Here is a 14,180-nt window from a genome sequence, read left to right on the forward strand (position 1 = left end):
AAATTTTTTTTATAAACATCATATTCAGAAAAAACATCCGTCTAATTTGTCTATACACCATTTTTTTCTGCTGGCCAGAAACAAAAGGTCAATTCCTTTTAGAAGTCACAAAAAAGAAAGTGAATTATTTTGTAACTTATTCCTTGGTAAGAACAGGCTCCAAACATATGACAAAATCTAATGAACTGTGTTATCTGCAAAAAACCTGGTTTGGGGGCTGTAGCGTATCATGTCCGCCAGACATCACTGAATTCCAACAGCATACACTATCTTAAGACCGCTGCTGAAGGTTCGCGCAGAAACAGGGGTATTTAGGGCGATTCGGCCCTTGATAATTCAGCCCCTTGGTCTTTATACACTTGGACACAGACTGTTTCGGTCTTATTGCACCATTCTCTTCTGATCACATGATCGAGATTGGGCAATCATCAAGGACTAAGACACCTGTTTCTCTCTCTGTATCTGTATCAATAGAGTGGAGTTCAGCATTCTTCTCAAGTGTCAGTCTCTTCTTTTGCATATGAGAAAGGACTCCACTCAGTTCCTTGTAGTTTAAGATAACAGCTATGACGCGTTTTGACTAATAAAAGCCTTCACCAAGTTCTCTAAACTCTATTACTATTCAATTACCTAAAATTCACTTATAATAAATAACACGTAATTATGCCCTAGATTCGATAAAACCTTATTAAAAACTAATATTTTTCCCAAATATACATTTAGATTTCTGGCTCAGTGAGGGAAAACACTCAATTTTGGATTTTTATCCTTCAGGAGAGCTGTCATTGCCTTCAAAGGTTTGTGTATCCACAGATAATGGGCCCCAGTGGCCTAGATTTGAAGGCATGAGAGTCATGAGCCTCATTAGATCTAGAGGCTTCCCTAGGTCAGCTCTGAGGGAAAACACCAAATGGGAGGAGAGGTGGATACAGGGCAAAACCATGCCCAGACCTTTATCCTTCCACTATGCAGCCCTCATCAAAGATCAAGCTAGAGACACCCCTTGGTAAATGAAAGCGTGGGGTAGAGACCTTGAGATGCAGATCTCAACGGAAGACTTTGCTAGGGCAATCTTGCTCACGAAAAAGACCCTTCATTGCGTGACTGTGATGGAGACATATGACAAAGTATTACTCAAGTGGCATAGGACGCCAGTGAGGCTATCTCTGATCTACAAAACGTGCAGCCCGCTCTGTTGGAGAAACTGTCAGCAGTTGGGGACAGATGTTCACATCTGGTGGTCCTGTACTAAAATTATACCACTCTGGAAGGATATTGAGCTTCTCATCAGAACGCTCAATATTGAAGTGTGTCTCACTCCACAAATTGCACTTTTTCACATCTTCCCCATCTCTATTTCCACCCCAGTCAAGAAAATGCTAATATATATCTTAGCAGCTACGAAGTTATGCATCGCCAGATCTTGGAAACAAATCGAGCCCCCAACTCTGGCTGAAGTGTGTGACTTGGTTGGTCACTTTGCTTCAATGGAAAGATATGTGGCTGGTGAGACCAACACGCTGGAGTCATATTGGGAGACCTGGCAGGAATGGCATGAGTGCCAGTAACTCCTGCTGGGCAAAACTTTCTGCTTCCTTTTACTCCCCCCCCCCTTTTTTTTTTTTTTCCTCCCTTCCTAACCCCTTAATGCCTACTGTGTGTGCTCCCCCCCCCTAACTACCCCCTGTATGTGTGATGGGCAGATTAGGTACCCTTAATAAGCTCATTGAACACTGGGGCTTGATTAGTTATAGTTACTACCCACGGACCGACCTTGGGTTGCCCGCTTTTGATGCCCGCAAATTCTACGCCCAGTATTCTGGCTGGATTTATATATATACATATAATCCTAATTCTAGATTGTGATTCTAGCGTTAGGTTAGCCACGACCACAGACTCAGACCTTGGACGTAACCCAATGTTGACTATTGGTTACATAGTCCTAAGCTTAACGTTGGGTTGACGACCGGCGGCACTTCTGGTAGCCCACAATATTACTATATTCCCATCATTTAAAGATATCTGAGGTTCTGGTCTCAAACTATAATATTTTGATGCTGGTATATTTCTCTGTATTATAACTATGTATGTTTTTTTCCTAACTGTTTGTAATATGCTACTTATATTCAAATAAAAATTTGAAAAAAACAAAACAAAAAAAAAACAAAAACTAATATTAGAAATGAAAACCCTCCACAACATAACAACTTTAAAATTAGGAAATTCAAAAACATTTGTACCGAGGCGGCTGAGTCTCCTCCCTTCACTCCCCTGCCCGTAACCCCCCCCCTTTTTTTTTTTTTTTCTCCTCCCCTCTTCCTTTCTTTTACCCCTCTCTCATACTCTTCTCTGCCAACAGTTCTTCGGGCCACCTAATTTTCCCCCATTCCCAAGCTGTGTCCATTGGGTGGTTTACACTCAGTAGTTCATAAACTCAACCTCAACATATCTTAGATAGTCCTATACGCATAATAACCACTTACTATTCTATGTGATTCCCAATAAGCATCTATGTCTGTGAAAACTAAGTCTCCCGAAGGAACCAGACTGCAGATCCCATGAGTGGATCTATTTGATATCGTTGACATCTGTATGTTTTGTTTATTAAAGTTCTAAACGGGGCAGCATTAGGGTCTACTCCCCGACCTCATCGTCAGTCAGAGAATGTTTGTAACTCTGGGAAGTTAATGACTTGTATTATCACCTATAACACTGTATTTATTGCAATGTTTGTAAACCTAACTTTGTTATTGCCTCAATAAAAATATATTTAAAAAAAAAAAAAAAAAAAAAAAAAAGATTTGTACCTTCCTTCCTCAAATCCACAAGGTGTGAATCAGTCTCCATTATTATCTGTGGAGCAGCGCCTATCTCATAACCCCTCCGTTCACAGGGCATAGAACAAATTCCACTGTGAGTGATCATGAAACGCATTCAAAATGTTACAGAACATACAGATTAAAAGGAAAAAAATCTCTAGAAAACAGACCACTCTAACACATGCAAAAAAAGAAAACTTGAAAACATTTAAAGAAGTAATAAAAAAATAGAAAGAGATAGAGCATGCAATTTTTAACAAATTTTCAATTTACTTCTGTTATCTAATTTTCTTTGTTCTCTTGGCATTCTTTTTTTGAAAAGCATAACATACAGAAAGAGAAGCCAGCTCAGTGGCTTGTTCTATAGCCCAGTTACCACCTAGGAGTAGCTTCTTTTAGCCCAATTGTGCTTTTCACAGAGGACAATTTTCTTAGAAGTATATCAGTCTGATCCCGTCTAGTAAGGTCAGTCCAGCTCCGAAATACCAGGCAATTCTCATTTGAACAAGGAAAATGGCAACCCTAGACCATTGTTTCTCCGTCCTTTTGGGCCTCGTCAGTGAGGTGCAGCCATATCCCTCTAAGCACATTGGGCAAGGAGTCCACATCTGGTTTCCCTCATATCCCTTAAAGTGAAGGTAAACTTACATTCATGTTGATCTAGTATTACCTTCTTTGTTCCAAATCAATAGAAGTTTAATTCATCAATTTTTATCAATCTTATTGTAAATAAAGTTATCGGCTTTATTAATTGATTTCTGACGTTTACAAATTCAACCCGTTTTTTTATTTTGTTTTTTTTTAGTATTGATCACGTTTTTACCTTGTCCAATTGAAAATCTGGCCATTAGGCAACCATCACCCCACGTCATCCACCTCCTTGATGATATGCGCATGCGCTATCCTTTTTTTTTTTACCGGACGGATTTTCAATTGGACAAGGTAAAAACGTCATCGAGCCTTTAAAAAACAAAAACGGGTCGGCTTTGTAAGGCGTCGGCAATCAATTTATAAATCCGATAACTTTGTTTACAATAAGATTGATAAAAATTGATTAATTAAATTTCTATTGATTTGGAACAAAGAAGCTAATACTAGATCGACATGAAGGTAAGTTTACCTCCACTTTAAGGAGACTTTCCCCAGGATCATAATAGAAATTCATACAGAAATAGAACTAGGCTGCCAGGAAACTGGACGTGGACTCCTTGCGCAATGTGCCTGCTATATCTGGGCTGAAGAGTGATATACTTCAGGAAAATTGGGCTAAAAGCAACAACTGCCAGGGGGTAACCATGCCATAGAGCAAGCACTGATCTGTTGTTCCTTCCTGGCAGATTTGCGCACAGAAGCACTAATATTTTTGAACTTCACTTGTTATCTAGTCCATTATGTATAAGGCACTTCATGGAGCTATAGATGTTAACAAGCTATAGATGTTAACAAGCCCCACAAACTCCCTCTAGCTTTCTGTTATATTACTCTTTGTAGCTTTTATTAGTCTGTTTTTATGTCCCAGAGCTGGTTAAGTGACTACACACTGACATAATAACAGGGCTGATTTAGTTAAATGCACATTTCACGTGTGAATTGATACTTTTCATCTTACACAGACATCCTACACACTCCAGTGTAATCTTAGTAGCTTTGTCTGCCTACCTATAGCTATTTCTGCCTGTAAACAAAAACAAGTGACACAGATTCATTCATGTTATTCTGATAAATATTTGGAGCTATTTTATTAAAGGGTAATAAAATAAAAGCACTAAGAAAATACTCAAACTCATTAGAACGTTATCTTGTTGCACTATTGGTTGCAGAGAACTATGTTTTAACCCATGCAAAGGGATTAAACACACAGTTAACGTCAGCTCTGAAGTGGAAAGAAACTTTTGCTCCAGATATGAACATGGCCAATGATTGGTGGTTACACACATGGCACTCGTGATTGGCTCACTGGGCAGACATTAAACACCTTGGGCTCCATTTAAGAAGTGCTGGACAGACATCTCCGCCTCTGTCCGCCCAGTATTGCTGCTATCATTGCACAATCCGTACCCATGTGCAAGGCCGCCCTCTGCTTGTGCTTGCCCAATCACGTGTGAGCAGGGTCCAGTTGGAGAAGTCCAGGGGGATTGAGAAACGCCACTTTACAGTTGGTGTAGAACGTTTTGAAGCAGCGGTCTGATGATTGCTGCTTCTTAACTCTCAGGTGCAGACTCGCTTTTGCAATCCTGCAGCCAAAGGCGCTCCAAAACTACATTCGTAGCTCTTAAATGGAGTCCATATGGCGTAATAACAATTCTTTAGCAAAAAGTATATTTAATTATTTTTTTATACAAAATTCAACGTTATAGTCTATGGGGATTTTTGTAGATAAATACAATAATAATTTGGCGTAATATTTTTCTGTTTTGCAGGATGAAACATTTGGGGGTCCCCTTAATATGGGAAATGGTTAAACAACTATTGAATAAGGACCTTTCATAGTCAGCAAAGCAGGGAGATTTTTTCTTTCTTTCTCAGAACAAATGTGATTGTCATCAGAAGCTGTTCACTGTTGTCTTGTATTCTCTGTGACGGGCGGAGAGGGGGGCACATAGGCATCGCACTCTGAAGCGACACTCTGTTGAATCTTTAAAAGCCGTCAGTTGTGAAAAACCAAACCCGATTGGGCAATTTGCTAAAATATTAAAAGCCCAGCCTGTTAAAGCTTTTACTGTGCAGGGCAGCACGTCAGAAAGTGTCCGCTGTGAAAGCAAATAATTGACTTTCTCTCCTCCTGCCAAACACACAGCTCCTGTGACTAAATTCACATCTCTTCTACTTCATTGCAGATCCTAATAGCAGCTCTTTGATATTGAGGGACAGAAGAGAGCAAAGAGACACTCAGAAGCTTCTTAAAGAGGCTGCTCAGAATTCAGGGCTTTGAAAAATGCATGTGTTGCAGTAAAACGGAAATCTAAGCTTTACTTTATTAATGAAATTAGTTGCCAAGTATCTGCATCCTGTAAACAGCAAATCATACGTTTCTGTTGTTTTCTGTCTAGAAGCATTTGCAGTCTTTGTGTGTTTGCAATGAGTCGGCAGCATTAGAAAACATTATAGTGCAAAAAGAAAATGCGCTATTTTGTTAGAGAATGTTATGATTGCGCTCTTGTGTGCATATAGCTATGCGTTTAACACATGCAAAGGGGTTAAACGTATAGGGCGCCATTACCCCATTGCAATAACCCCCTATCCTGGTAACCCCTAAACTGCAAAGTAAAAGTGTAGCACTTGATGAATGACTCACTGCCTCTCCTGGGTATCCCCTTCCAAAAGATATACCTATGCAAAGTCAAGTGTAGAATGTAAAAAGTGCAGGGCGCTTAAAGTAGAGTAAACCAAAATATAACTGAATATACTCACTCAAATATAAAAAAGATAAATTCATATCTAAATTGATTAAGAAATGCCACTTTACAGTTGGTGTAGAACGTTTTGAAGCAGCGGTCTGATGATTGCTGCTTCTTAACTCTCAGGTGCAGACTCGCTTTTGCAATCCTGCAGCCAAAGGCGCTCCAAAACTACATTCGTAGCTTCTTAAATAAAGTCCATATGGCGTAATTACAATTCTTTAGCAAAAAGTATATTTAATGATTTTTTTTATACAAAATTTAACTTATCCAACGCATCCTAACCCCCACAAATAAATAAATCTATCTTCCTAATCTAAAAATTGCCCTGAAATAGGCATTTGAAAGGCAGTGCCCTAGTTTAAGTGATTATAGCTCTTTTGCAAAAAAACGTGATTATTGCTCTTTTGCAAAACAAATCTAATCTAACGCTAAACCTCTATGTTTAGACTTACCATCTTGAATCCAGCTCCTTTTGGGGGCAGTGGCGGATCCCTGGCGGCACTCCTTGATCTTCTTGAGTGGTCCTCATCTGATCTTCTAGCCGATCCTTCTTCATGCTGTCGTGTCCTTTCATTTCTATTGGCTGATTTTTTAATTCCAATTCAAATCAGCCAATAGAATCAGCTTTTTCTTAAAAAAAATTTATCGAACTGTATATATATATATATATAATGGTATTTTGGTACAATATATATATATATATATATATATATAAATGATTATATAGGTATAGATATATACAGCTATATATAGGAATATCTATATAAAAATACATATGCTATGAGCAGCGTAAAAAGCCAAACTTACAATATTGCATGAGCGATAACTTATTCCCCCATAGAAGTCAATAGAGCAAAATACTTGCGTGCAATCACAATCTCATATTCTCAAGTGCGCCAACCCAATATATATTAATATTTCACATTCCAATGTTATTCACATATAACAATGTGTTCTATGTATTCATTAATACATATTTCTCTATAAATATATATATATATATATATATATGTGTGTGTGATTTCCACCACCCCTCACAAATATATATATATATATATGATTATATATAGGTATAGATATATACAGATATGTATAGGAATGTCTGTTTATAAATATTTAGAACCTATTCTGCTATGTGTAGAACATTGGAATGTGAAATATTTACAGTAAATACACGCTATAATACTTTATTAAATATAAATATTGCATAAATATGATTTTACATGTTTTCATCTACTTAACTGCAAAGGACTTCAATGCACTTACATATATATGTGTGTATATATGTATATGTCTGTAAATACATATATTTACATATAAATACATGTGTACACACACACACACACATATATATATATATATATATATATACATATATACACACATATTTATATATATATTATATATATATATATATATATATATATATATACAGGTATATACATACATATACATATTTAGAGATGTGTATGTATGTATCTTTATGTTAAAGCTCTTTTCCTGCTATTTTTTTTCTAACACCTGAGACCTCATATCTTTGAGCCCTTATAACTTTTTTGTGCAATTTTATTTTTAGCATAATCTTTATTAGATGGTGTTGTTATGAGTGTAACTGTATGAATTTGTTATGTGTTTTGTGACACTTTTTTGTATCACAAAGCAGTAAACCAAAGCTTTGAGGACGCTGTAATCCTTCTAGTGTAAATTGCGATTGCGCTCAAGCGATCACATTTACTTTCAACTTGTAATACAAGCGGAAAACCCGTTGCTCGCAAACACCCGCAATAAAACCCTTTTCACTTGCACATAACTGTTAACGCGCCACTTGTAAAGTAGCCCTAAATGGATAATGGAATTTGTGTGCCAGTACTGTGTTTTCAAAATCCATTGCTAACAGAGACTCAAAAATAACAGCTCTATAACTTCACAAACATTTTTTTGATTCTTTTTACAATATCATTGTGTTTCTTCCTGCTGAACATTCTGTCTAGCTACCAGATTGTTATACAAACTTATTAACCGCTCAAAAAAAGCAGACCGTGAGGTTAAAAATATAAACTGTGATCTATTGATAGTGGTAAAGCAAAACTGTAGCCAGAAAGCTAGTGAGGATCACAAAGAGTTGAGTGAGCCCATTGGGATAGATGTTGTAGGGTTATTTTACGGAACGTTGAGTTTTCCCAGGATAAAAGTAAAATAAAACCAAGAAAAAGAAAATCCAGCCAGAAAGTTATCAATAAGTTGCGAGGCTTGGACCAGAGGGATGTCAGATGATAGCAACAAAGAAAAACAAGCAAGAAGCTAGGCAGATGTATGTACATCAAAGATTGGGTACAAAAGGGAGGAAAGTATGTCAGTTGCCTTGACCCCCACATTAAGAGATCAAAAAGGCTCAATTGAAATACAGAGAGTTTGACACTAGAGAGATCAGAGCCGTTCTCGATTCACTAAAGAATAGAGCAGCATTTCTATTGATTAGCATGTTTGTATGGATGTCAATCACTTTGATTGCATGAGTATCAGGTTTTCTAATGACCAAGCAAGTGTCCGTTCATTATTATTATTAATACTCTTAGCATTATTTTTGTGCTGAATCTAGTGCCTAATCTTCTACATGGCACCCCTTTATAGACCACAAACTTGTAACACTAAATTCTAACATTAAATGCTTACACAAATTAATTATCTTTATATTCCTCTGTCTTGCTAATGGACGTGTCTGTGTATTGCATGGGGGACTCCACTTTTTTCCTGTGTAGTAGGTAGCTACTTTCTTCTTACATACAAGGTACCTGTCTGTTACTTTTCTCATTGGTAATGGTTACCCCACACTGCCTTGGGTGTGGCCACTTTTTGTTTCTGGTTAGGTGCTACCTTTGTGTTTGCTTTGAAGTCTATGGGGTCAATTTTTTGGTGAAAAGGGTCTTTATTCTTTGATTTTGAGTGCAGGATATGTAATGTCTCTGTATCAGGGATCATCCATGTTTTCCTGGTTGTAGGACACCTATTTTATCCTGGGTATATGTTGTCTATTTGGTTGGCTTCCTTTTTCTTTGGTGGGTGCTTGAGGTAACCAGCGGCATTTTATTCAGATCTGTGTCTAAAGATGAGTTATTAACGTGCACGTCCTTCCTTAATGTGGCTACACCTATGTAATACAGCTGCTAGCGAGGTTTGCATGGGCACACATAATAATGAACTGAGTACATGCAGGTGTTCTACAATTTTCTTGGGTTACTATCTGCAGTTATCTTCTTTTTATTATGCTTATTAGAAATTGAAAATAGCAAACTGAGTATAAAATTGTAACACAAGTTAATATTTAGCAAATATTGGCACTGATATCACGTTTGTTATTACTGTACCTTTTGTCAGTAGTTTAAACTTTTCAGGAGATTTACTTATTTATTTATTTACACAGATGAAATTATATAATACAAATAGCTACAGGAAAATCATAATTTATAATAATCTATAGAATATATATATATATATATATATATATATATATATATATATATATATATATATATATATATATATATATATAATATAGAAATAGATAATATTTTTGTTGAGTGCCTGATATGTTGTATGTTGACCAAAAGTATTTCTAAAGTATCAGAAGTTTTTAAATAAGACAACTGCTCCTATTAACACATATGGTTTGTGGAAAACTGAAAATGTAAAGGGGTTAATGTGAATGCTGTATTAACATTATTTATGCATCTATATTCAGTATTCAGTAAAGTGTCTGGCTGTAAAACTACTGCAGTGAGTTACTTTAAACACTTCTCTGTTCTGCCTTATAGGCATGACCCGCTGCTTATGTCTGCGAATGACCAGATAGATAATATGGACTCGAGTAGTGTGAAGAAATATGATTCCACTGGCATGTTTCACTGGTGTCCAGGCAAAGAAATGGAGAAAGTTCTTCTGGTAAGCCACTGTATCTGTACAAACATGCCCAAACTTGTACACACCCTTCTACAAACACAGTTATTTAAACCATTTCCCCAGCTGAGATGGGATGGCATCAAATGTTACTAAACTTCAGAGTATAATATTGTTAAGCCATTATGTACCAATAAATGTATAAATATAGATGCCCAACTTTGCTTTGTAATTTTGATGACATGCTAGCATCAAAACATAATGAAAGGCGCACGGTATATGTAATTCTTAACTGGGAATATTTATATCAATATATAGAAAATGATAACCTAGATTTAAGTGCAGAAAGGAATATTAACATTTTCAAAAAGCCTCATTTCTATAAAAAGGGATCTGGTTTCCTTTATCCAGGAATCTCAATGCACATCTAGATCTCACCCCTATAATAAGAGGATGAGGGCTGTAATTACTGACCCCATACAGGGTTCTATAAATTTCCCTTCTACAGCACTTGTCAGACCCCAGTGGCACTTAAAACCACCTATATCCACTCCATGCAACCCCCACCCAGCATAAACCCCTTTACAGATTTGAATGTTTCATATATTCCAACACAACGTAAATGTAAATTCATATAAATCAGAGCATCGATCTGTCACCCAATTATATCATTGATGAGTCATCCAATTATAACATTGATCAGTCACCCAATTATAGCATTGTCACCAATTACTAGTCAGGCTATATAAGTCAGCTTTTTCAACTCAAGTTCCACCAGATTAAATTTTCCTGTGGGGCTGATGAGACTGACTCACCTGTGCTCAGTTAGAGAAATTGAGCCTGTAAGGGGTGAAGACTTGAATTTTGAAACAACGGTATAAATTAAATGTTCAACACTGGTTGAATATGAGTGTCGGAAGTGATAACCAAAAACCCCACAGCTTTACTCTTAACGTTCATCACACCTTATACACTTGTGGGAAAAAAATAATTTGAAGAGAAACTCAACAACCCTTTTTATAAACAGATATTCTGGATCTTCATGCGCTAAAATCACACTCCAGGATTGGAATTTAACTCTCATACTAAAGTTCCAAGTTTTCTAAAAAATATCAAAGAATACAACTACATATAAGAACGCCACTCAAATGTGTAGATACCAGAGTTTATATGTTATGGCACATTTTTTTTAATTCCTTATTGGATTATTGTTTTAGCTAGGTGAATAGAGGCTATTAGCAGCTTGAGAATAGGGAAATCTAAATATGCACTTAGCACATAAATCATAATAACTTGTACAGAATTCCAGTAAATGACTGATGCATTCTGTGCATGCTCAGAAGAATTTCAGTCTGCTCATGACAAGGATCCAAGCGCACACTGTTATATTGAATGCTGGTTTGGGTAATATACAGTAGGCTCTGATTGTCAGTATTAACCTTGTTTCACTGGTTATTTAAAAAAAATAAAGAAGGCAGAGCATAATCCTTCAAATGAGTTATCTTTACCTTACCTACACTAGTAATTTTTTAACTGAGATACCTTGCTCAATCGCAAAACCCACCCTAACATCTAATCCTCCAAATTGCACAAACATCCTTTGTCGGGGCAAAAAACCCCTTAGCCTTATTGTTATTGCAGTTTAATTGAAGAGTCTTCAGCCATTTTGACCAACAGCCACAGGTCTTTATTTTCATTATCACCACAGTCTGGTTAATTTAAGGGTTTTTATAGAAATAATAGAAATCTTGAGAGGTTAATTAGATTATCCAATCAGGATTATGTATTTAAAGGGACACTCAATCAAAATTAAACTTTTATTATTCAGATAGAGCATGCCATTTTAAACAACTTTCCAATTTACTTCTATTAACAAAATGTGCAAATTCTTTTTATATTTAAACTTTTTGAGTCACCAACTCCTACTGAGCATGTGCAAGAATAAGTGTGTATGCATGTGTGAATGGCTGATGGCTGTCACATGGTACGTGTATGCATTTGTGACTGGCTGATGGCTGTCACATGGTACAGGGGGAGTGGAAAAAGACATAACTTTTAAAATGGTCAGAAAAAAATCTACTACTCATTTGAAGTTCAGACTAAATGCTATTGCATTGTCTTGTTATCTTGCATCTGTTGAGTATGCAAATCTACTGTGTTGACTGGTCCTTTAAGGGCTGTGAAAATCAAGCCTCTCCACTATTCTGTGGGTTCACTTGCTTTAATATATTACAGTTGTGTTGTAATTAATAGGAAGAGAATAAACAAACATGTTGTCTTTGCCTGAGAATGACCTTTAAAAGTGTGTAATAAATGTCTTCTTCCTCCCTCACAGACTCGTAGTGAAGCTGCCATGATGGTTCTGAGTGGCCATGTTGTTGTGTGTATTTTTGGCGATGTGTCATCCGCTCTCATTGGTCTTCGTAATCTGGTGATGCCTCTGAGGGCCAGCAATTTTCATTATCATGAATTAAAGCCTATAGTCTTTGTGGGATCATTGGAATATCTCAAGAGGGAATGGGAAACGCTGCACAACTTTCCCAAAGTTTCCATTTTGCCAGTAAGTTTATGGGCTTGGCTGATGCGTCAGGTCCTACTTTGAGAAAAAAAATGTCTACAGCACAATGAAGCCTGGATGTGGTTCTCCGCATGTTTATGCATTTTCCAAATATTTTGTTTAAAACTGGGTAGGTTTAAATGATGTGTTTGTGGAATATGATAGTGTTTTCCCCAGTAAGATCATTTAGGTACTTGACATCAACAACTTAGTGAGTTGACAATAAATTCCAACTGCTTTTATGTTCTTAGAGGAGCAGAGTCATAATTAAACTCCATTCTTCCATCCTCTTTGTGTCGCTCTTCGTTCTTGTAATTTTTCTACCTTTTTCACATTTTGTTTTTTACTTTTCTGTTTCCTTCTACTTACCCCTTTTACTTGTTTCCCTTTCCATCTATCTTTTATGCTTTAATCTTTCTGTGTCTCACTCCATCTTTCCTTTCATCTCTTTCACTGTTTTCAATCTTTACATTCTCCCTTTTTGTTTCTCTCATTGGCATTTTCCTCCATTGCTGTCTCTTCTTTGGTTCTTCTATCTGTCTCTTTATTTTCTTCTCTGCTACTTTCTTCCTTCTCTACTTCTCTTCTATATTTTTTATCTCCTTCTTTTCTCCCTCCCTTTGACTTTCACAATTTCCTTTACCCTCTCACTCTCATTCATTTTCTCATTTTTCCTCCTTCTCAAATTATCACCACCTCCCTTTCTTGCCTCTCTTCAAATTTTCTTTCCATGTATTACCAACTGCTTTTCCTCATCTGTAACACTTTTTCTCATGTTTTTTTATTGTATTTATATTTTTATTCACCTATACTCACACAAACACACACATATTATCTCTTCTTTTTGTCTTTGTTCTCTTTCTCTTTGCTTTTCTCTTATTCTCTTCAGGGTACGCCATTAAGCCGAGCAGATTTAAGGGCTGTCAACATTAACCTGTGTGACATGTGCGTTATCCTGTCAGCCAATCAGAATAATATTGATGATACATCACTGCAGGACAAGGAATGTATTTTGGCATCTCTCAACATCAAATCCATGCAGTTTGATGACAGCATTGGGGTCTTGCAAGCTAACTCTCAAGGTAAGCTGGGGCCTCTCTCACTTCTCAGCAATGTCCATGGGCACAGAGCTGGCAGAGCCAATATCTGTCAACAATCCCCCACTACTAATGACAAGATACAGCTCTCTTGTGTGTTTGAAAAAAAAATCTCTTGGATCCTTTTCCCAACACAGGAGAGAGCACCACAAGTTCTCCATAAACCCCCTGGTACCAGGGATGCTGCAAACACAAAATAAATAAGCGAATGGAGCTTAAACACCAGATACATAAATCTGATGCTGAAATGTGTTCCCAGGTCCATAAGCTGGTGGTTGGTCTGTTCTTGACATAATAAAATGTGGATCATAGGGCCTCTGATCATTTCTGTTTGGTAAATTAGTGTGTGAAGTGCTTATTTGGTCTTAATTAATCTTCCTTCTCCAAGCGCTTCCTAATTTAAAGCACTCAA

General features: G+C 36.8%; 1 protein-coding gene across 9 annotated transcripts in view; it reads left to right on the plus strand.

Annotated features, from left to right (window-relative positions):
• Positions 1–14,180, plus strand: part of KCNMA1 (potassium calcium-activated channel subfamily M alpha 1) — a 940,359-nt gene that overhangs the window by 821,406 nt on the left and 104,773 nt on the right. For all 9 annotated transcript variants that reach the window (XM_053692132.1, XM_053692131.1, XM_053692126.1 and 6 more), the window contains 3 exons: positions 10,033–10,159; positions 12,450–12,674; positions 13,561–13,753. In XM_053692132.1, coding sequence (XP_053548107.1) covers positions 10,033–10,159; positions 12,450–12,674; positions 13,561–13,753 — 545 coding nt within the window. The remainder of the gene's footprint in view (positions 1–10,032; positions 10,160–12,449; positions 12,675–13,560; positions 13,754–14,180) is intronic.

The sequence above is a fragment of the Bombina bombina genome, chromosome 9 (assembly GCF_027579735.1).
Source record: "Bombina bombina isolate aBomBom1 chromosome 9, aBomBom1.pri, whole genome shotgun sequence".
NCBI lineage: Eukaryota > Metazoa > Chordata > Amphibia > Anura > Bombinatoridae > Bombina > Bombina bombina.